This window comes from Coregonus lavaretus, assembly GCF_964263955.1.
Source record: "Coregonus lavaretus genome assembly, chromosome: 31".
Classification (NCBI taxonomy): domain Eukaryota; kingdom Metazoa; phylum Chordata; class Actinopteri; order Salmoniformes; family Salmonidae; genus Coregonus; species Coregonus lavaretus.
Genome location: NC_140018.1, coordinates 9,600,312 through 9,623,607, shown reverse-complemented (window position 1 = coordinate 9,623,607; position 23,296 = coordinate 9,600,312). Strand labels below are relative to the sequence as shown.

Here is a 23,296-nt window from a genome sequence, read left to right as displayed (position 1 = left end):
TTATGGCGGTTTTGGAGCAGTGGCTTCTTCCTTGCTGAGCGGCCTTTCAGGTTATGTCGATATAGGACTTGTTTTACTGTGGCTATTGATACTTTTGTTCCGGTTTCCTCCAGCATCTTCACAAGGTCCTTTGCTGTTGTTCTGGGATTGATTTGCACTTTTCGCACCAAAGTACGGTCATCTCTAGAAGACAGAATGCGTCTCCTTCCTGAGCGGTATGACGGCTGCGTGGTCCCATGGTGTTTATACTTGCGTACTATTGTTTGTACAGATGAACGTGGTACATTCAGGCATTTGGAAATTGCTCCCAAGGATGAACCAGACTTGTGGAGGTCTACAATTTTTTTCTGAGGTCTTGGTTGATTTCTTTTGATTTTCCCATGATGTCAAGCAAAGAGGCACTGAGTTTGAAGGTAGGCCTTGAAATACATCCACAGGTACACCTCCAATTGACTCAAATTATGTCAATTAGCCTATCAGAAGCTTCTAAAGCCATGACATCATTTTCTGGAATTTTCCAAGCTGTTTAAAGGCACAGTCAACTTAGTGTATGTAAACTTCTGACCCACTGAAATTGTTATACAGTGAATTATAAGTGAAATCATCTGTCTGTAAACAATTGTTGGAAAAATTACTTGTGTCATGCACAAAGTAGATGTCCTAACCGACTTGCCAAAACTATAGTTTGTTAACAAGAAATTTGTGGTGGTTGAAAAACGAGTTTTTATGACTCCAACATAAGTGTATGTAAACTTCCGACTTCAACTGTATATACTACCGGTCAAAAGTTTTAGAACACCTACTCATTCAAGGGTTTTTCTTTATTTTTACTATTTTCTACATGGTAGAATAATAGTGAAGACATCAAAACTATGAAATAACACATATGGAATCATGTAGTAACCCAAAAAATATTAAACAAAAAAATATATTTTATATTTGAGATTCTTCAAATAGCCACCCTTTGCCTTGATGACAGCTTTGCACACTCTTGGCGTTCTCTCAACCAGCTTCACCTGGAATGCTTTTCCAACAGTCTTGAAGGAGTTCCCACATATGCTGAGCACTTGTTGGCTGCTTTTCCTTCACTCATCCCAAACCATCTCAATTTGGTTGAGGTTGGGGGATTTTGGAGGCTAGATCATCTAATGCAGCACTCCATCACTCTTCTTCTTTGTAAAATAGCCCTTACACAGCCTGGAGTTGTGTTGGGTCGTTGTCCTATTGAAAAACAAATGATAGTCCCACTAAGACCAAACCAAATGGGATGATGTATCGCTGCAGAATGCTGTGGTAGCCATGCTGGTGTGTGAATTCTAAATAAATCACAGACAGCGTCACCAGCAAAGCACCCCCACACCATAACACCCCCTCCTCCATGCTTTACGGTGGGAAATACATATGCAGAGATCATCTGTTCACCCACACCGCATCTCACAAAGACACGGCAGTTGGAACCAAAAATCTCCAATTTGGATTCCAGACCAAAGGACACAATTCCACCGGTCTAATATACATTGCTCGTGTTTCTTGGCCCAAGCAAGTCTCATCTTCTTATTGGTGTCCTTTGGTAGTGGTTTATTTGCAGCAATTCGACCATGAAGGCCTGATTCACACAGTCTCCTCTGAACAGTTGATGTTGAGATGCGTCTGTTACTTGAACTCCGTGAAGCATTTATTTGGGCTGCAATTTCTGAGGCTTGTAACTCTAAAAAACGTATCCTCTGCAGCAGAGGTAACTCTGGGTCTTCCATTCCTGTGGCGGTCCTCATGAGAGCCAGTTTCATCATAGCGCTTGATGGTTTTTGCGACTGCACTTGAAGAAACTTTCAAAGTTCTTGACATTTTCCAGATTGACTGACCTTTATGTCTTAAAGTAATGATGGACTGTCTTTGGGTGGCTGGAGTCTTAGACGATTTTTATGGCCTTGGTCTGACACCGCCTGGCAGAAAGGTCCTGGATGGCAGGGAGCTTGACCCCAGTGATGTACTGGGCTGTACGCATAACCCTCTGTAGCACCTTGTGGTCGGATGCTGAGCAGTTGCAATACCAAGCGGAGATGCAGCCAGTCAAGACACTCTCAATGGTGCACCTGTAGAGCATTTTGACCATCTGAGGGTCCGGTACATCATACTGCGGCCCATCATGAAGTCCAAGATCCAGTTGCAGAGGGAGGTGTTCAGTCCCAGGGTCCTGAGCCTGGAGGGCACTATGCTGTTGAACGCTGAGCTTTAGTCAATGAACAGCATTCTCACATAGGTGTTCCTTTTGTCCAGGTGGAAAAGGTCAGTTTGAAGTGCAATAGAGATTTGCGTCAAATGTGGATGTGTTGGGGCGGTATGCGAAATTGGAGTGGGTCCAGAGTGTCTGGGATGATGGTGTTGATGTGAGCCATGACCAGCCTTTCAAAACATTTCATGACTACAGATGTGGTGCTACAGGGCGGTAGTCATTTAGACAGGTTACCGTGGCGTTCTTGGGCACAGGGACTATGGTGGTCTGCTTGAAACATGCAGGTATTACAGACTGGGTTAGGGACAGGTTGAAAATGTCAGTAAAGACACTTGCCAGCTGGTCAGCGCGTGCTCTGAGTACGCGTCTTGGTAATCCGTCTGGCCCTGCGGCCTTGTGAATGTTAGCCTGTTTAAAGGTCTTACTCACATCGGCTACGGAGAGCGTGATCACACAGTCGTCCGGAACAGTTGGTGCCCTTATTCATGGTTCAGTGTTGCTTGACTTGAAGCGAGCATATAAGGCATTTAGCTCAACCGGTAGGCTCGCGTCACTGGGCAGCTCACGGCTGGGGTTTCCCTTTGTAATCCATGATAGTTTGCAAGCCCTGCCACGTCTGATGAGCGTCAGAGCCGGTGTAGTAGGATTCGATCTTAGTCCTGTATTGATGCTTTGCCTGTTGGTTCGTCGGAGGGCGTAGCGGGATTTCTTATCAGAGTCTGGATTAGTGTCCTGCTCTCTGAAAGCGGCAGCTCTAGCCTTTAGCTCGGTGCGGATGTTGCCTGTAATCTATGACTTCTGTTTGGGATTGGTACGTTCAGTGACTGATGTGGTAAACTCCTAAATGCCATCGGCTGAATCCCGGAACATATTCCAGTCTGTGCTAGTGAAACAGTCCTGTAGTTCAGCATCCGATTCATTGGACCACTTCCATATTGAGCATGTCACTGGTACTTCCTGTTTGAGTTTTTGCTTTTAAGCAGGAATCAGTAGGATAGTTATGGTCAAATTTGCCAAATGGAGGGCAAGGGAGAGCATTGTATGTGTCTCTGTGTGTGAAGTAAATGTGATCTAAAGTATTTTTTTCCTTTTGTTGCATAGGTGACATGCTGGTTGAAATGAGGTGAAACAGATTTCAATTTTCCTGCAATAAAATCACAAAACACTAGGAGTGGCACCTCTGGCCCTGTACAGCTCGTTGAGGGCGATCTTAGTGCCAGCATCAGTTTGTGGTGGTAAATAGTCAGCTATGATAAATATAGATGAAAACTCTCTTAGTAAATGGTATGGTCTACTGCTTATTATGAGGTAGTCTAGCAGAACCTCAAGACTTCCTTAAAATTAGAGATTGCGCACCACTGCTGAGCTTACCGGACGCTGCCGATCTGTCCTGCCCATGCACAGACAACGCAGCTAACTGTATATTGTCCTTGTCCTTGTTCAGCCATGATTCCGAGATGGATAGTATATTACTGTTCTTAATGTCCCGTTGAGAGGAGTGTCGAACGGAGCTCGTCCAGCTTATTCTCCAGAGATTGTACGTTCGCCAATGCAATGGAGGGTGGAGGCGGTCTATCCACATAGTTTCATCAGAGTGCCCGCACGGCGGCCTCTATAGCACTGTCTTTTTCTCTTCCGAGTGTCAAGGGATTAGGGCTCTTGCGCAGAAGACTCATTGAAGTACAAGTCTTCATCCAAATCGAGGATATTGACTGCTGTTCTGATGTCCAGAAGCTCTTTTCGGTCATAGGAAACAATGGCGGAAACATTATGTAGAAAGAAAGTTAAGATCAAAATCGTCAGGAGCGTGTCAAACAGTGTCTGTACATCCCAGCGCCATTGTTCACATACTATGTTGAGGTTATAAATTGATTTGCATTTTAATGAGGGAAATAAGTATTTGACCCCCTCTCAATCAGAAAGATTTCTGGCTCCCAGGTGTCTTTTATACAGGTAACGAGCTGAGATTAGGAGCACACTCTTAAAGGGAGTGCTCCTAATCTCAGCTTGTTACCTGTATAAAAGACACCTGTCCACAGAAGCAATCAATCAATCAGATTCCAAATTCTCCACCATGGCCAAGACCAAAGAGCTCTCCAAGGATGTCAGGGACAAGATTGTAGACACACACAAGGCTGGAATGGGCTACAAGACCATCGCCAAGCAGCTTGGTGAGAAGGTGACAACAGTTGGTGCGATTATTCGCAAATGGAAGAAACACAAAATAACTGTCAATCTCCCTCGGCCTGGGGCTCCATGCAAGATCTCACCTCATGGAGTTGCAATGATCATGAGAACGGTGAGGAATCAGCCCAGAACTACACAGGAGGATCTTGTCAATGATCTCAAGGCAGCTGGGACCATAGTCACCAAGAAAACAATTGGTAACACACTACACCGTGAAGGACTGAAATCCTGCAGCGCCCGCAAGGTCCCCCTGCTCAAGAAAGCACATATACAGGGCCGTCTGAAGTTTGCCATTGAACATCTGAATGATTCAGAGGAGAACTGGGTGAAAGTGTTGTGGTCAGATGAGACCAAAATCGAGCTCTTTGGCATCAACTCAACTCGCCGTGTTTGGAGGAGGAGGAATGCTGCCTATGACCCCAAGAACACCATCCCCACCGTCAAACATGGAGGTGGAAACATTATGCTTTGGGGGTGTTTTTCTGCTAAGGGGACAGGACAACTTCACCGCATCAAAGGGATGATGGACGGGCCATGTACCGTCAAATCTTGGGTGAGAACCTCCTTCCCTCACCCAGGGCATTGAAAATGGGTCGTGGATGGGTATAACAGCATGACAATGACCCAAAACACACGGCCAAGGTAACAAAGGAGTGGCTCAAGAAGAAGCACATTAAGGTCCTGGAGTGGCCTAGCCAGTCTCCAGACCTTAATCCCATAGAAAATCTGTGGAGGGAGCTGAAGGTTTGAGTTGCCAAACGTCAGCCTTGAAACCTAAATGACTTGGAGAAGATCTGCAAAGAGGAGTGGAACAAAATCCCTCCTGAGTTGTGTGCAAAACTGGTGGCCAACTACAAGAAACGTCTGACCTCTGTGATTGCCAACAAGGGTTTTGCCACCAAGTACTAAGTCATGTTTTGCAGAGGGGTCAAATACTTATTTCCCTCATTAAAATGCAAATAAATTTATAACATTTTTGACATACGTTTTTCTGGATTTTTTTGTTGTTATTGTCACTCACTGTTCAAATAAACCTACCATTAAAATTATAGACTGATCATGTCTTTGTCAGTGGGAAAACGTACAAAATCAGCAGGGGATCAAATACTTTTTTTCCTCACTGTAACCATTCTCATATATTTCCTTTTTCAGACCCTTTAGCTACAAACACAGTTAAATGTGCTGCTTCAGTAAGCTGGTATCTGCAATATGCCCTGCTATTACAGGAACATGATTTGATGTCCTGTTTAGCACTCAATAGGTTTAGGTTTATTTGAAGATATTGGTACATATGCAGAAACATACAGAAAATGTAATGTCTTACACAAACAGGTAACAAACATGTAATCTGCCAGGGGGCTTAACGTTTTTCATCTTGGTCAATAATGATCCCCTAAAAGTCTAAGCCTTTCTTTCGGTGGGGGGTTTGTACTAAGCTAACATATGGAATTGTTTTAAGATGGTCATGAGAGACAAGAGACTTGATTCCACTGATATGTCATGTTGACATGTTGACTACGTCACTTATTTCCATCCTGTAAACTATTTAGATAAAAGCAGGATGTACACAGAATTAGAGGAACGGGAAAAAAACTTACTATTCATACTTCTCTACTGCTCCTGTAGCCAACTTCTCTATTCTCTGCAATAGTTCACTCACTCATCACATATTGAAGGTTAGAAAGCTCGAACCACAGATGAAATGGAATTCCCTAGTTTCTTTCTAAGTATCTTTGCTAGAACCACTGTGCTGGGGTGGGCTATATCATCTGATCAGCACTATTGTTGGCTAGCTGAATCATCTAGTTAGCTAGACTATGCTGTCAAAACAAGCAAACTAGTCTTTACTTGATTAGAATTTGTTCTGGTACTCACAAACAGTCAAACTGCAGTTGACCATTTCCCTGTCCCTGACGCCGAGAAAAAATCATGACCACTTTGAGGAAGTGATGCTATAGTGGTGAATAGAGATGCTGCTGTATGGTGAGAAACGTATGGTCCTGAGACACTCTGATAGAGGGGAGAGAGAGAGAGAGGACAATGGCTAACGTCCATCATTCATTTTTGGGACAGCTTGTGACTGTTTTGTACCTGCTAACAGGTAAGACAGAGGAGAGAGAGAATAACAATACTATTTATTAAGAGATCATCACTCACATTCAACACGGAAAACCATCAATCTGAGGAAAAATAGACATGCTGATGTTATGTTAACATTTCTGTTGTGTTTCTGTCTACCTTTATCTTCACTATTGTATAATAGTATATTACTCTATTCTTCAGAGAAGTACACCTGTGATGAATTTCAAGTGACTCTGTGAAATATAATGTAATCTGTATTACCAGTGAATAATCATCTGATGCCATTCTCTTGTCAGGTGTCAGTGGAAACACTCTTCCTCTGTACTCCATTGTGGGAGGTGATGTCAGTCTACCGTGTACCAATGTGATTTATCCAAACTGCTCCTCAACTACATGGAACTATGGATCTATTGAAGAAGTTGGTCTTGGGAGGGTGAAAAAGGAAGAACAGAACAACAGAGCAGACAGACTGAGTTTAGGGTCTGACTGTTCTCTACATGTTAGTGATGTCAGAGCTGAGGATGCTGGAGTCTACACCTGTAGACAGTACATTACAGAGGGTGGACCACAACGTGGAGGTGATGCTCCTGTTCATCTGGCTGTTCTAGCTAGTGAGTATTACTGTTTAAATCAGAGCTGTGCAAAAGTGTAGTGTTGATAGTCATATTAAACATGATCAGTACATACTAAAAGATTATGCAAGTATGATTTTTTCTCTTTCTCAGTCTCCTCGTCCTCACCAGTCACAGATATAAAACCTGATAGACCAGTAACATTAAGGTGCTCTCTGCACACCCTCAATGTACCTGGCAGATGTGCCCCAGGCATGGACCAAGATGTTAGTCTGAGCTTGCTGAGGGTGGATGAGGCAGATACTGGGCTGATTGAGGCAGGTACTAATCTGCAGGGAGACTCCAGATACCAGGTCACACAGCCGTCTCAATGTGACATCACTCTGAATATGACACTCCAGAGGGAGGACAACAACAGGAAGTGGAGGTGTCAGCTTACTGGAAAAGTGGAAATCTTCCTGGATTTCACCTTTAAGTTCTCAGGTAGGGATTCTATATTATATATCTCCCATGTGTATGTATATTATGTAGTAAATACTACATCTGCCTTATTAACCACCTGATAAAATGATGTGATTAAACAGCTCCGCATCCCCTCCCTGGTTCTCCACTAAACCAGACCCTCCTCCTAACTCTATCTGTTGGAGCAGCTGTGTGTGTCGCTGCTGCTGTCATCATTGTACACAGAAGAAGAGCAAGTACGTACAGACATTCATCGTTTTTCTTTGAGTTGAATGGAATATAATAATAAAACACACATGGAGCAAATTGTTCCTCTGTATCAATTCTTCTGATGTCTTTCTTTGTTCTTTTCAGATAATCAAGTGCCAAATGATAACAGCATTGTGAGTAACAAAGACATGTTATTGGTGTACAATGGCTTAATAAACACAGTTAGTGTATTATACTATTGTTGTAGTAAAATAACTAAGAGGTTGCTCTATATTTCTGTTAATTGAGTACCATTGTTACTCATTTATGTAGGGTCTGAATGCAATAAACCACTCCACCCCACCAACCAATGAGGACAAGGTTAGTGCATTAACACATTCATTTAATTTCATTTTAACCAGTTGTTATCACGCATTGAGACTAATGATTCAGATTTCAATAACAATTTTGGTACTTGTAGTGTCAACCTGCTGACAGTGTCACCTATGCCTCCATCCTCCACTTCAACCAAAATCCCCCTCAGAGAGTTGATGTAAGTGAAGCTATACTGTACATATTGTAATATTATGAGTCTCCCTCCTATAAACAGTTTGAAGTCTTTACTTTGTTGTGACCGTGTGCGTGTGTGTGCGTTTTGCTTGCTCTGATACTTTATCTGAGATTGATGTGTCTTTCTGTTGGTGTGCGTCTCAGTCAAATAAATTATCAATATTTCAATATTTTATTTGGATGGGCAAGGAGGTACGGGCCCGGTCCGCCCTACCGTACCTCCTTGCCTGTCCAAATAAAATATTGATAATTTATTTGACCGAGACATGCGCAGACAGAATGACACATCAATCTCAGATAAAGCATCCGAGAATGCGAAACAGCGCCCCTCTGTCTCCGTATGTGTAGACCATGTATCTGATGCTGTCTGGACAAAAGGAGTATGGCATGTCATACTTTTTCTGGCCAGACAGGATCACATACATGGGCTAAATATTGTTAGACAGAGGGGTGCTGTTTCAGCAGAGAGGAAGAGGTGAAGCGAGAGGGCTCACTCTCGCCAAAATCTGTCCTGAATAAGCCCAATGCGTTTCTATGGGCATAATATGCAGACCTTTAGCTTGTCACCTGCATTCCCGCCATTGGGACAACGACTAGCATTGTTAGGGTGGAGACATGAGTATCTCGTCATTATACTGATCTCTGGTTACAGCCACTTGCTAATTAGAAAGGAAAGTTGGCGGGTGCAGAGTGCACTGTTCAGATGCTGGCTTCCCCTAAAGTAAATTGATGTTATGCCAAAATTATATAATTACTCCTGTCTAAATACAATAATTCAAAATACTTTACCAAAGAGCTTGACTTAGCCACAGAGGATCATTAGCTTATTTAAAAGAAATAGCTGTGGATTGTTTCAAATCACAAGTGCATAAAGGCTTATGCCTATTTGGGAAGCTCGCGTGGCGTTAGGCTGAGCTTATTGAGTTGGGAGTGAAAAGCATCTAAAATGTGGGAAGAGCATAATTTTTAAATGTTGAGACAAGAAGAAGGGCAGCGGTGTGTGGCGAAGATATGGGCGTCTTTCTCCAGAATGCAGGCACTCAACTCTCCAGAAAGTGCTCCGCTGTCTCCACCCAATTCTTTTACATTCATTGTTTCATTGTGTGAATCGTTTGCCCTTTGATTGTTTATTTTAATAACTTCCCCATTACATACAGTGCATTCGGAAAGTATTCAGACCCCTTCCCTTTTTCCACATTGTGTTACAGTACGTTACAGCCTTATTATAAAATGTATTAAATTAAAAAATCAATCTACACACAATACCCCATAATGACAAAGCGAAAACAGGTTTAGATTTTTTTTAGCAAATTTATACAAGTAAAAAACAGAATTTACATAAGTTTACATAAGTATTCAGACCATTTGCTATGAGACTCGAAATTGAGCTCAGGGGCATCCTGTTTCCATTGATCATCCTTGAGATGTTTCTACAACTTGATTGGAGTCCACCTGTGGTAAATTCAATTGATTGGACATGATTTGGAAAGGAACACACCTGTCTATATACTGTAAGGTCCTACAGTTGACAGTGCATGTCAGAGCAAAAACCAAGCCATGAGGTCGAAGGAATTGTCCATAGAGCTCTGAGACAGGATTGTGTCGAGGCACAGATCTGGGGAAGGGTACCAAAACATTTCTGCAGCATTTAAGGTCCATAAGAACACAGTGGCCTCCATCATTCTTAAATGGAAGAAGTTTGGAACCACCAAGACTTTTCCTAGAGATGGCCGCCCGGCCAAACTGAGCAATCGGGGGAGAAGGACCTTGGTCAGGGAGGTGACCAAGAACCCGATGGTCACTCTGACAGAGTTCCAGAGTTCCTCTGTGGAGAAGGGAGAACCTTCCAGAAGGACAACCATCTCTGCAGCACTCCCCCAATCAGGCCTTTATGGTAGAGTGGCCAGACGGAAGCCACTCCTCAGTAAAAGGCACATGACAGCCCACTTGGAGTTTGCGAAAAGGAGCCTAAAGGACACTCAGACCATGAGAAACAAGATTCTGTGGTCTGATGAAACCAAGATTGAACTCTTTGGCCTGAATGCCAAGCGTCACGTTTGGAGGACACCTGGCACCATCCCTACAGTGAAGCATGGTGGTGGCAGCATCATGTTGCGGGGATGTTATTCAGTGGCGGGGAATGGGAGACTAGTCAGGATCGAGGAAAGATGAACAGAGCAAAGTACAGAGAGAACCTTGATGAAAACCTGCTCCAGAGCACTCAGGACCTCAGACTGGGGCGAAGGTTCACCTTCCAACAGGACAACGATCCTTAGCACACAGCCAAGATAACACAGGAGTGGCTTCGGGACAAGTCTCTGGATGTCCTTGAGGTGCCCAGCCAGAGCCCGGACTTGAACCCGATCGAACATCTCTGGAGAGACCTGAAAATAGCTGTTCAGCGATGCTCCCCTTCCAACCTGACAGAGCTTGAGAGGATCTGCAGAGAAGAATTGGAGAGACTCCCCAAATACAGTTGTGGCAAGCTTATAGCGTCATACCCAAGTACTGAGTAAAGGGTCTGAATACTTATGTAAATGAAAAACCTGTTTTTGCTTTGTCATTATGGGGTATTGTGTGTAAATTAATGAGGGGGAAAAAACAATTGAATCCATTTAAGAATAAGGCTGTAACGTAACAAAATGTGGAAAAAGTCAAGGGGTCTGAATACTTTTCCGAATGCACTGTGTGTAACCAGTAAGCATAGTAAATGTACTGTTGATCCCCATCATCTGCTTACATTAATTACTGTTAATGCATTAGTAATTTACCATTCTCATTCTCAGAGTGGAAACATTGTTTGCAGAGTTCACGACCTGCTACACTTGTGAGAAACAAGTACTGGTTTATTTCATAACCATAATTTAGGAGGTTTATACATTTTGTGTGGTTTCTCTGTCCTGATAATATTGAGGGAGCGAGTGCCTGAGCATGCCAACATGCTTAGTTGATACAATGTTGCACTTCACTAGAGATAGCTCAAGTCAAGACAGACAGGTGAGTAGAGAGATTATTGCGATTGAAAGAACCTGCATTTTTATCAGGATATTTTCTACTGTTTTAATTTCTCAGCTTTAGGCGTACATATTTTGACTTAGTTGATGAACGAAGTTATAGGCCTACTGCTGCATTGGCTTATAGGCTATTTCTGAGTACCATGTGCAATAATTGTTTTTGCAGCAATGGATCACGGTGTATCAATATGGTAAAGGCTGGTGCTCTTGCATTAGTTGAATTTTTACTTTTAGATTTTTATCATTTTAATTCAAATTTGTGTGATTAACCACGTGACAATACTTTTTAGAAACTAAAACATTACTTTTGAAATTAAACTGTTCCGTGAAAATGCGCTTATAAAAATAATCCTAACTGGCATGCAGATAGGTAGACATGGTAGAATAAATTGTAAGTGTCCCCAAACTTGAAACTCATGAGCTGCCTATGGTCTTTATTATAACACCCAAGGACGTCCACACAGGAGGTCCTGTGAAAAAAACTGGCCCACCTATAGAAATCAAATGCCCATCCAACTGATTCATTCTGGCGCCCTGTTGTGTGTGTATTTTTTGTTTTACTCTCCTTGTGGAGACCAGAAGTCCTCACAAGGATAGTAAAACAAGGACAATTTGGACAAATGGGGACTTTTTGCCAGTCCCCACAAGGAAAGAGGCTATTTTAGGGTTAGGGTTAGGGGTGAGGGGTTAGAGTTAAGGTTAGGGTTAGGGAAAATAAGTCCCCACAACGATAGTAAAACTAATATGTGTGTGTGCGTGTGTGTGTGTGTGTGTTGTCACTGTAGGTCCAGGATGAAGATGCAGTGACCTATTCCTCTGTTATGCCCTCTTTTACTAGAGAGACAGAGAACCCTGCCAAGACAGCCAAGACATCAACATGAAGACTACACTCAGTCTTTCACAGTCTAATCTCAGCACCCAGAACCAAATATCTTGTGAATGCTGGCCAGCTACTCTATTTGGTTCAGGAACAGTTGATGGTCATTATGGCCAAACAGTTATATTTTTGTTTGATCAGACCAGAGGACATTTCTCCAAAAAGTACGATCTTTGTCCCCATGTGCAGTTGCAAACTGTAGTCTGGCTTTTTTATGGCGGTTTTGGAGCAGTGGCTTCTTTCTTGCTGAGCGGCCTTTCAGGTTAAGTTGATATAGGACTTGTTTTACTGTGGATATAGATCATTTTGTACCCGTTTCCTCCAGCATCTTCACAAGGTCCTTTGCTGTTGTTCTGGGATTGATTTGCACTTTTCGCACCAAAGTACGTTAATCTCTAGGAAACAGAATGCGTCTCCTTCCTGAGCAGTATGACGGCTGCGTGGTCCCATGGTGTTTATACTTGCATACTATTGTTTGTACAAATGAACGTGGTACCTTCAGGCGTTTGGAAATTGCTCCCAAGGATGAACCAGACTTGTGGAGGTCTACAATTTTTTTTCTGAGGTCTTGGTTGATTTCTTTTGATTTTCCCATGATGTCAAGCAAAGAGGCACTGAGTTTGAAGGTAGGCCTTGATATACATCCACAGGTACACCTCCAATTGACTCAAATGATGTCAATTAGCCTATCAGAAGTTTCTAAAGCGATGACATCATTTTCTGGAATTTTCCAAGCTGTTTAAAGGCACAGTCAACTAAGTGTATGTAAACTTCTGACCCACTGGAATTGTGATACAGTGAATTATTAGTGAAATAATCTGTCTGTAAACAATTGTGGAAAAATTACTTGTGTCATGCACAAAGTAGATGTCCTAACCGACTTGCCAAAACTATAGTTCGTTAACAATAAATGTGTGGAGTGGTTGAAAAAGTGTATGTAAACTTCCGACTTCAACTGTATGTGTTATTTCATAGTTTTGATGTCTTCACTATTATATATACAGTATATATTAAGGGTTTTATTTATTTCATTGAGATAGGACAGTGAGTTAGGGCAGTGAAGGTTGGAGAGTTTGCGAGTCAGAAGGGCATGGTTGGGATTAGAGCCCATGCTGAAGAGAACTGCTGGATCATACAGGACACTAAGATGTGTTTTTAATTATGATTACTAGATGGATAAGGTAGAACACTGGTGTTATGTTTTCTTTTAGTATGTAGCACAATAGCAGCTTCTTAGACAAACATATTTTAGCTTTGCTGATAACAAACTCATGGCATTTTTTTTCCTGCATTAATCATGTTTAAAATTATATTGACTAAAGTGAGTTAATAAAATGGAAATAAATCAGATCTGAATGTTTCATTTTCATTCACTCCAGAGTTTCACAGAGTACAAAAACATTGTATTGCCTAATTGGGGGTTTATTCTGTCATTTACTGTCTTTGTAAGTAGGAGGCAGGATAATTCTCAAATGTGAAATAGACTACCTGGTAGCTAGGCTATATCGTAGTTCGCTCTGTCCATATTGATATATAGATTTTCTATTGTGTTATTGACTGTATGTTTTGTTTTATCCCATGTGTAACTCTGTGTTGTTGTTTTTATCGCACTGCTTTGCTTTATCTTGGCCAGGTCGCAGTTGTACATGAGAACTTGTTCTCAACTGGCTTACCTGGTTAAATAAAGGTGAAATAAAAATATATAAAATAAAAATGATTCTCTTTTCGTTTTGTTCTACTGAGAATCGGTTGCCACAATGAAGCAGAATATTTATTCTGAAAATACGAAAAATCGTGGTTTTTGATGTCTTGCGAAGGCTACGCTGCAGCCAGGGACGGCTCCAGCCTATTGGGTGATTTGGTTGGGGGGGGCCCCACCAAGCAGGCACAAATGTTTAGTGGCCCCCCTCTTGGAGGTGGAGAGATTTCCTGCAATTCTGCACATTTTGCCATGACTTTTGCCATGTTAATGATATCTGAGTAAGAATGACTAACAAAATCAATACAAGCCCCCTGGAGGTCAGGACCCAGGACCCCTGAGCATGTGCCCTGTGTTGCCGGTCGTGATTTGGACATGATTATTACAAGTTTAGATAACTGGCTAAACTAACTTAGCAATCTAAAAATGGTTAGCTGACATGGCTAATTTAGTGACTGTCGGTGACTAACAAAACAAGAGAAAAACAGCTGATAAACAGGCACATTTCAAACTTGCACCTTGTGTATTCTACTATTCTAACTCTCAACATTAAGTTGAGACACTGAGTTCCTTTTTTAATTTGTTTTGGAAGCCCTCTAGCGTCCAGGAACGCTCCACCCCGCCCGGCGTGAAGCTCAGCTGCCTCCTCCTCGCCCGGCGTGAAGCTCAGCTGCCTCCACCTCGCCCGGCGTGAAGCTCAGCTGCCTCCACCCCGCCCGGCGTGAAGCTCAGCTGCCTCCACCCCGCCCGGCGTGAAGCTCAGCTGCAGGTAAACGTGAAAAGGGGAGTACTCTGTGATGTCATTTCAAAGTAAGGCTGTAGGCTACAGTCCTTTTATTTGCAATGTCAATGGGAAGAACTAAAAATTGTGTAGGCTACTGTAAACTAGGGTTTCAGGTGCTTAAAATTCCAATCACATTTGAGTTTGTCATATAAAGTCAGAGTAGGTCTACAGAAGAATCTCTGACAGTCAGATGCTTTATCTAGGAGGACTGACGTAGCCTACCTACCTGCGCTGCTGACTAGAAGAAGGTTGTAAATAAAATAAGGTCATTGCATTCATGCTTTACCATATATTGTGGAAGTGTATAGTAAAAATAACACACCTGTACTGTACTGACAATGAGTTAGATATATTAAATTTTTATTAGTTTACTTAAAAACAGTTTCAGAAATTCATTAAAATGTTAGAAAAGACATTGTGCTCATAAAAAATAGGATTAGGGAAAAAAAAATATTGATGAAGTAAATTAGAATTTCTCTATGCTGACTTCATTCACAATGGACAGAAAATAAAAAACAAACGTATCATTCACACATCAGCCATGCTTTGCTTAATTGATGTCTGCACCCCTACTGCATGCAATAAACATAAATAAACAAAAAGACGTGTAAAATAGATACTAAAGATAATAAAATATTAGAATACAACTATTAATACATCTTCCAACACACTCTACTCTATCATAGATTAACATCAGCTTTAGAAAACATGTATAATATCCTCTGTTACTAAATCAATTAAGCTACAGACAGTTTGAAAGTATTGGTCCAGCACAGGAAGAAGAGTGAGGAACAAGGGGTCATTCCTCCAGGACCTGAAGCTCAATACCAGAGGCTTCTTCTATACAGAGAACAAAACAACAACACACACATCCGACAACATGTCTCACCATTCATTCTATAGCAGACTGTAAAGATGAAATAGTTAATAGGGGATTAGATGGACAAGATGATTATGTCAAAGGACTATTTATAACCTGATACCATTTCTGTTCACACATCTGAAGATCAGAATATGTGAATGTAATTTGTTGTATGCTCCATATGTTCTATGGATTGATGGAACCATTCATAATGTTTAGGTCTATCCAGTCTTTTCAGATCTGTGAACACTGATGTTGTGGGAGGAGTTAAGAACCTAAATGGAACTGGACCAATGCCTGTGACTCTCACCTGCTTGTGGGTGCAGAGCCATGGGTGGGAGGTTCCTCCTTGTTGTGTGAATAGTGACTATGGCAGCCATGACGGTCAGAGTCACAAAGAGCATGATGCGACTGATGGGCAACTTAACAGCATTACTGGTACCTGGACAATGAGACAGACAGTGATTAAAAACAGACAATCATTTAGATTGATTTATATGAAAGTAAAGTTTGTATCACACAACAGTCACTAGAGGATACTGAAGACCAATATCCATTAGCCAAACACCTCTACAACTTCATCTCTGTCTGATCACGAAAGATCTAGCTTAGCGTTTTCATTCGTGCCTAATGGATTACTTTGATTGTTCAGACCATCCACTAAATAACTTGGAGTCTTGTATTTTCTAAGTTAAAAATAGAACATGAACATGAACCTGCATCCGTTTAGCCCCGGACAGGAGTCAATGAGACGAGATATGGAATGATGGCCACGGGAAACTAACATCCATCAAACCCCAGCCAAAACAGTCACTCTATGTCTCAGTCCCCATAGTAACACCAAAGACCACTGTTCCCACGGTATCTTTCTGTGTTGTTGTTGCAAAATCCTTTTTGAAGGTATGAAATGAATAGCTATGTTCTTTTTAGGGTGAGGTAAGATGCTGTGGTCAAATTAAAAGACAACTCATGATCTCTTTTTCTCTCTCTCTGTTCAGCCTCAGAAAAACAGAAGTGGTCTGAGCTGAAAGAACCACTGAGAGAAGGACAAGTTGCAGACATAGACATACTTACAGTGGGGGAAAAAAGTATTTAGTCAGCCACCAATTGTGCAAGTTCTCCCACTTAAAAAGATGAGAGAGGCCTGTAATTTTCATCATAGGTACACGTCAACTATAACAGACAAATTGAGAAAAAAAGATCCCGAAAATCACATTGTAGGATTTTTTATGAATTTATTTGCAAATTATGGTGGAAAATAAGTATTTGGTCACCTACAAACAAGCAAGATTTCTAGCTCTCACAGACCTGTAACTTCTTCTTTAAGAGGCTCCTCTGTCCTCCACTCGTTACCTGTATTAATGGCACCTGTTTGAACTTGTTATCAGTATAAAAGACATCTGTCCACAACCTCAAACAGTCACACTCCAAACTCCACTATGGCCAAGACCAAAGAGCTGTCAAAGGACACCAGAAACAAAATTGTAGACCTGCACCAGGCTGGGAAGACTGAATCTGCAATAGGTAAGCAGCTTGGTTTGAAGAAATCAACTGTGGGAGCAATTATTAGGAAATGGAAGACATACAAGACCACTGATAATCTCCCTCGATCTGGGGCTCCAGGCAAGATCTCACCCCGTGGGGTCAAAATGATCACAAGAACGGTGAGCAAAAATCCCAGAACCACACGGGGGGACCTAGTGAATGACCTGCAGAGAGCTGGGACCAAAGTAACAAAGCCTACCATCAGTAACACACTACGCCGCCAGGGACTCAAATCCTGCAGTGCCAGACGTGTCCCCCTGCTTAAGCCAGTACATGTCCAGGCCCGTCTGAAGTTTGCTAGAGTGCATTTGGATGATCCAGAAGAGGATTGGGAGAATGTCATATGGTCAGATGAAACCAAAATAGAACTTTTTGGTAAAAACTCAACTCAACGTGTTTGGAGGACAAAGAATGCTGAGTTGCATCCAAAGAACACCATACCTACTGTGAAGCATGGGGGTGGAAACATCATGCTTTGGGGCTGTTTTTCTGCAAAGGGACCAGGACGACTGATCCGTGTAAAGGAAAGAATGAATGGGGCCATGTATCGTGAGATTTTGAGTGAAAACGTCCTTCCATCAGCAAGGGCATTGAAGATGAAATGAAGGAGTGGCTTTGTAAGAAGCATTTCAAGGTCCTGGAGTGGCCTAGCCAGTCTCCAGATCTCAACCCCATAGAACATCTTTGGAGGGAGTTGAAAGTCTGTGTTGCCCAGCGACAGCCCCAAAACATCACTGCTCTAGAGGAGATCTGCATGGAGGAATGGGCCAAAATACCAGCAACAGCGTGTGAAAACCTTGTGAAGACTTACAGAAAACGTTTGACCTGTGTCATTGCCAACAAAGAGTATATAACAAAGTATTGAGAAACTTTTGTTATTGACCAAATACTTATTTTCCACCATAATTTGCAAATAAATTCATTAAAAATCATACAATGTGATTTTCTGGAAAGATTTTTCTCATTTTGTCTGTCATAGTTGCTGTGTACCTATGATGAAAATGACAGGCCTCTCTCATCTTTTTAAGTGGGAGAACTTGCACAATTGGTGGCTGACTAAATACTTTTTTTCCCCACTACATGTACATGTACATGTAGGGGTAAAAGCGACTAGGCAATAAGAATACATAATAAACAGGGGTCAATGTAAATAGTCTGGGTCGCCATTTGATTAACTGTTCAGCAGTCTTATGGCTTGAGGGTAGAAGCTGTTCAAGATACTTTTGGTCCCAGACTTGGCGCTCCGGTACCGCTTGCCATGCGGTAGCAGAGAGAACAGTCTATGTCTTGGGTGGCTGGAGTCTTTGACAATTTTTATGGCCTTGGTTTGACACCGCCTGGTATAGAGGTCCTGGATGGCAGGGAGCTTGACCCCAGTGATGTACTGGGCCGTACGCATAACCCTCTGTAGCACCTTGTGGTCGGATGTTGAGCAGTTGCAATACCAAGCGGAGATGCAGCCAGTCAAGACACTCTCAATGGTGCACCTGTAGAACATTTTGACAATCTGAGGGTCCGGTACATCATACTGCGGCCCATCATGAAGTCCAAGATCCAGTTGCAGAGGGAGGTGTTCAGTCCCAGGGTCCTGAGCTTAGTGATGAGCTTGGAGGGCACTATGGTGTTGAACGCTGAGATTTAGTCAATGAACAGCATTCTCACGTAGGTGTTCCTTTTGTCCAGGTGGAAAGGGGCAGGTTGGAGAACAATAGAGATTTGCGTCATATGTTGATGTGTTGGGGCGGTATGCGAATTGGAGTGGGTCCAGAGTGTCTGGGATGATGGTGTTAATGTGAGCCATGACCAGCCTTTCAAAGCATTTCATGACTACAGATGTGGTGCTACAGGGCGGTAGTCATTTAGACAGGTTACCATGGTGTTCTTGGGCACAGGGACTATGGTGGTCTGCTTGAAAAATGCAGGTATTACAGACTGGGTTAGGGACAGGTTGAAAATGTCAGTAAAGACACTTGCCAGCTGGTCAGTGCGTGCTCTGAGTACGCGTCTTGGTAATCCGTCTGGCCCTGCGGCCTTGTGAATGTTAACCTGTTTAAAGGTCTTACTCACATCGGCTACGGAGAGCGTGATCACACAGTCGTCCGGAACAGTTGGTGCCCTTATTCATGGTTCAGTGTTGCTTGACTTGAAGCGAGCATATAAGGCATTTAGCTCAACCGGTAGGCTCGCGTCACTGGGCAGCTCACGGCTGGGGTTTCCCTTTGTAATCCATGATGGTTTGCAAGCCCTGCCACGTTTGATGAGCGTCAGAGCCGGTGTAGTAGGATTCGATCTTAGTCCTGTATTGACGCTTTGCCTGTTGGTTCGTCGGAGGGCGTAGCGGGACTTCTCATCAGAGTCTGGATTAGTGTCCTGCTCTCTGAAAGCGGCAGCTCTAGCCTTTAGCTCGGTGCGGATGTTGATGTTGTCTGTAATCCATGACTTATGTTTGGGATTGGTACGTTCAATGACTGATGTGGTAAACTCCTCAATGCCATCGGCTGAATCCCGGAACATATTCCAGTCTGTGCTAGTGAAACAGTCCTGTAGTTTAGCATCCGATTCATTGGACCACTTCCATATTGAGCATGTCACTGGTACTTCCTGTTTGAGTTTTTGCTTTTAAGCAGGAATCAGTAGGATAGTTATGGTCAAATTTGCCAAATGGAGGGCAAGGGAGAGCTTTGTATATGTCTCTGTGTGTGAAGTAAATGTGATCTAAAGTATTTTTGTCCTCTAGTTGCATAGGTGACATGCTGGTTGAAATTAGGTGAAACAGATTTCAATTTTCCTGCAACAATATCACCAGCCACCAGGAGTGGCGCCTCTGGCCCTGTACAGCTCGTTGAGGGCGATCTTAGTTCCAGCATCAGTTTGTGGTGGTAAATAGTCAGCTATGATAAATATAGATGAAAACTCTCTTAGTAAATGGTATGGTCTACAGCTTATTATGAGGTATTCTAACAGGCGAGCAGAACCTCAAGACTTCCTTAAAATTAGAGATTGCGCACCACTGCTGAGCTTACCGGATGCTGCCGATTTGTCCTGCCGATGCACAGAAAACGCAGCTAACTGTATATTGTCCTTGTCCTTGTTCAGCCATGATTCCGAGATGGATATTATTTTACTGTTCTTAATGTCCCGTTGAGAGGAGTGTCGAACGGAGCTCGTCCAACTTATTCTCCAGAGATTGTACGTTCGCCAATGCAATGGAGGGTGGAGGCGGTCTATCCACTTGCCGACATAGTTTCATCAGAGTGCCCGCACGGCGGCCTCTATAGCACTGTCTTTTTCTCTTCCGAGTGTCAAGGGATTAGGTCTCTTGTGCAGAAGACTCATTGAAGTACAAGTCTTCATCCAAATCGAGGATATTGACTGCTGTTCTGATGTCCAGAAGCTCTTTTCGGTCATAGGAAACAATGGCGGAAACATTATGTAGAAAGAAAGTTAAGATCAAAATCGTCAGGAGCCTGTCAAACAGTGTCTGTACATCCCAGCGCCATTGTTCACATACTATGTAGTGTACATTGTCTTAATTTGGTTCAAAATTCATTGTTCCCTGTATGGCTTGGTGACCAGAGGAGTCTTGTTCTTTCAAAAGTTAAAAACAGAACATCCACATGAAACTGCATACCTCTAGCCTGGGAAGCCCAGGCTTCTCACACAAGTCAATGAGACGAGATTTGAAAGGATGGACACGCAAGACTAAGATCCATCCAGCCCCACAACCAATAACAGTGTCTCTATGTCTCAGTTCCCATAGTAACACTAAAGGCAACTGTTCCCAATGTATTCTATGTAGTTGAGTTGCAAAATGCATCTTCTTTTGATGGTGTGACCAGATACTGTGGTCAAAAGACAACCCATAAGCATTACCTATTTTTCTCTGTCTTTGCTCAGCCTCAGAAAAACAGAAGTGGTCTGAACTGAAAGAACCACTGAGAGAAGGACCAGTTGCAGACCTATTCATTCTTCTTTTAGATTAGCTACATCCTTGGTTTCAGTTACATTTACATCTCTAACAATTGAAATTCCCTCCATTACCAAGGTGGGGTGGGATATGAGCCTTTAGAGGAAATGGTTTGATATACGAGTGAACCTTTAGTTTGTAAACACATATATAAGTATTTGATCCCCTGCTGATTTTGTACGTTTGCCCACTGACAAAGAAATGATCAGTCTATAAATTTAATGGTAGGTTAATTTGAACAGTGAGAGACAGAATAACAAAAGAAAATACAGAAAAACGCATGTCAAAAATGTTATGAATTGATTTGCTCCCAGGTGTCTTTTATACAGGTAACGAGCTGAGATTAGGAGCACACTCTTAAAGGGAGTGCTCCTAATCTCAGCTTGTTACCTGTATAAAAGACACCTGTCCACAGAAGCAATCAATCAATCAGATTCCAAACTCTCCACCATGGCCAAGAACAAAGAGCTCTCCAAGGATGTCAGGGACAAGATTGTAGACCTACACAAGGCTGGAATGGGCTACAAGACCATCGCCAAGCAGCTTGGTGAGAAGGTGACAACAGTTGGTGCGATTATTCGCAAATGGAAGAAACACAAAATAACTGTCAATCTCCCTCGGCCTGGGGCTCCATGCAAGATCTCACCTCATGGAGTTGCAATGATCATGAGAACGGTGAGGAATCAGCCCAGAACTACACAGGAGGATCTTGTCAATGATCTCAAGGCAGCTGGGGCCATAGTCACCAAAAAAAACAATTGGTAACACACTACACCGTGAAGGACTTAAATCCTGCAGCGCCCGCAAGGTCCCCCTGCTCAAGAAAGCACATATACAGGGCCGTCTGAAGTTTGCCATTGAACATCTGAATGATTCAGAGGAGAACTGGGTGAAAGTGTTGTGGTCAGATGAGACCAAAATCGAGCTCTTTGGCATCAACTCAACTCGCCGTGTTTGGAGGAGGAGGAATGCTGCCTATGACCCCAAGAACACCATCCCCACCGTCAAACATGGAGGTGGAAACATTATGCTTTGGGGGTGTTTTTCTGCTAAGGGGACATGACAACTTCACCGCATCAAAGGGATGATGGACGGGGCCATGTACCATCAAATCTTGGTTGAGAACCTCCTTCCCTCACCCAGGGCATTGAAAATGGGTCGTGGATGGGTATAACAGCATGACAACGACCCAAAACACACGGCCAAGGCAACAAAGGAGTGGCTCAAGAAGAAGCACATTAAGGTCCTGGAGTGGCCTAGCCAGTCTCCAGACCTTAATCCCATAGAAAATCTGTGGAGGGAGCTGAAGGTTCGAGTTGCCAAACGTCAGCCTCGAAACCTTAATGACTTGGAGAAGATCTGCAAAGAGGAGTGGAACAAAATCCCTACTGAGTTGTGTGCAAAACTGGTGGCCAACTACAAGAAACGTCTGACCTCTGTGATTGCCAACAAGGGTTTTGCCACCAAGTACTAAGTCATGTTTTGCAGAGGGGTCAAATACTTATTTCCCTCATTAAAATGCAAATCAATTTATAACATTTTTGACATAAGTTTTTCTGGATTTTTTTATTGTTATTATGTCACTCACTGTTCAAATAAACCTACCATTAAAATTATAGACTGATCATGTCTTTGTCAGTGGGCAAACGTACAAAATCAGCAGGGGATCAAATACTTTTTTCTCATATTTCCTTTTTCAGACCCTTTAGCTACAAACACAGTTAAATGTGCTGCTTCAGTAAGCTGGTATCTGCAATATGCCCTGCTATTACAGGAACATGATTTGTTGTCCTGTTTAGCACTCAATAGGTTTAGGTTTATTTGAACATATTGGTACATATGCAGAAACATACAGAAAATGTGATGTCTTACACAAACAGGTAACAAACATGTAATCTGCCAGGGGGCTTAACGTTTTTCATCTTGGTCAATAATGATCCCCTAAAAGTCTAAGCCTTTCTTTCGGTGGGGGGTTTGTACTAAGCTAACATATGGAATTGTTTTAAGATGGTCATGAGAGACAAGAGACTTGATTCCACTGATATGTCATGTTGACATGTTGACTACGTCACTTATTTCCATCCTGTAAACTATTTAGATAAAAGCAGGATGTACACAGAATTAGAGGAACGGGGAAAAAAACGTACTATTCATACTTCTCTACTGCTCCTGTAGCCAACTTCTCTATTTTCTGCAATAGTTCACTCACTCATCACACATTGAAGGTTAGAAAGCTCGAACCACAGATGAAAT

At 42.5% G+C, this 23,296-nt stretch overlaps 1 protein-coding gene across 1 annotated transcript; it reads left to right on the top strand.

The window, feature by feature from the left end:
- The first annotated feature begins 6,136 nt into the window (after positions 1-6,136).
- On the top strand, positions 6,137-13,879 carry LOC311106672 (uncharacterized protein). Its single transcript, XM_084149065.1, has 8 exons — positions 6,137-6,521; positions 6,799-7,113; positions 7,228-7,557; positions 7,659-7,772; positions 7,891-7,919; positions 8,059-8,106; positions 8,207-8,278; positions 12,095-13,879. Exons 1-8 carry the CDS (start codon positions 6,461-6,463, stop codon positions 12,188-12,190), a joined length of 1,065 nt encoding a protein of 354 aa, XP_084005191.1. The 5' UTR covers positions 6,137-6,460; the 3' UTR covers positions 12,191-13,879.
- Positions 13,880-23,296: the final 9,417 nt, after the last annotated feature.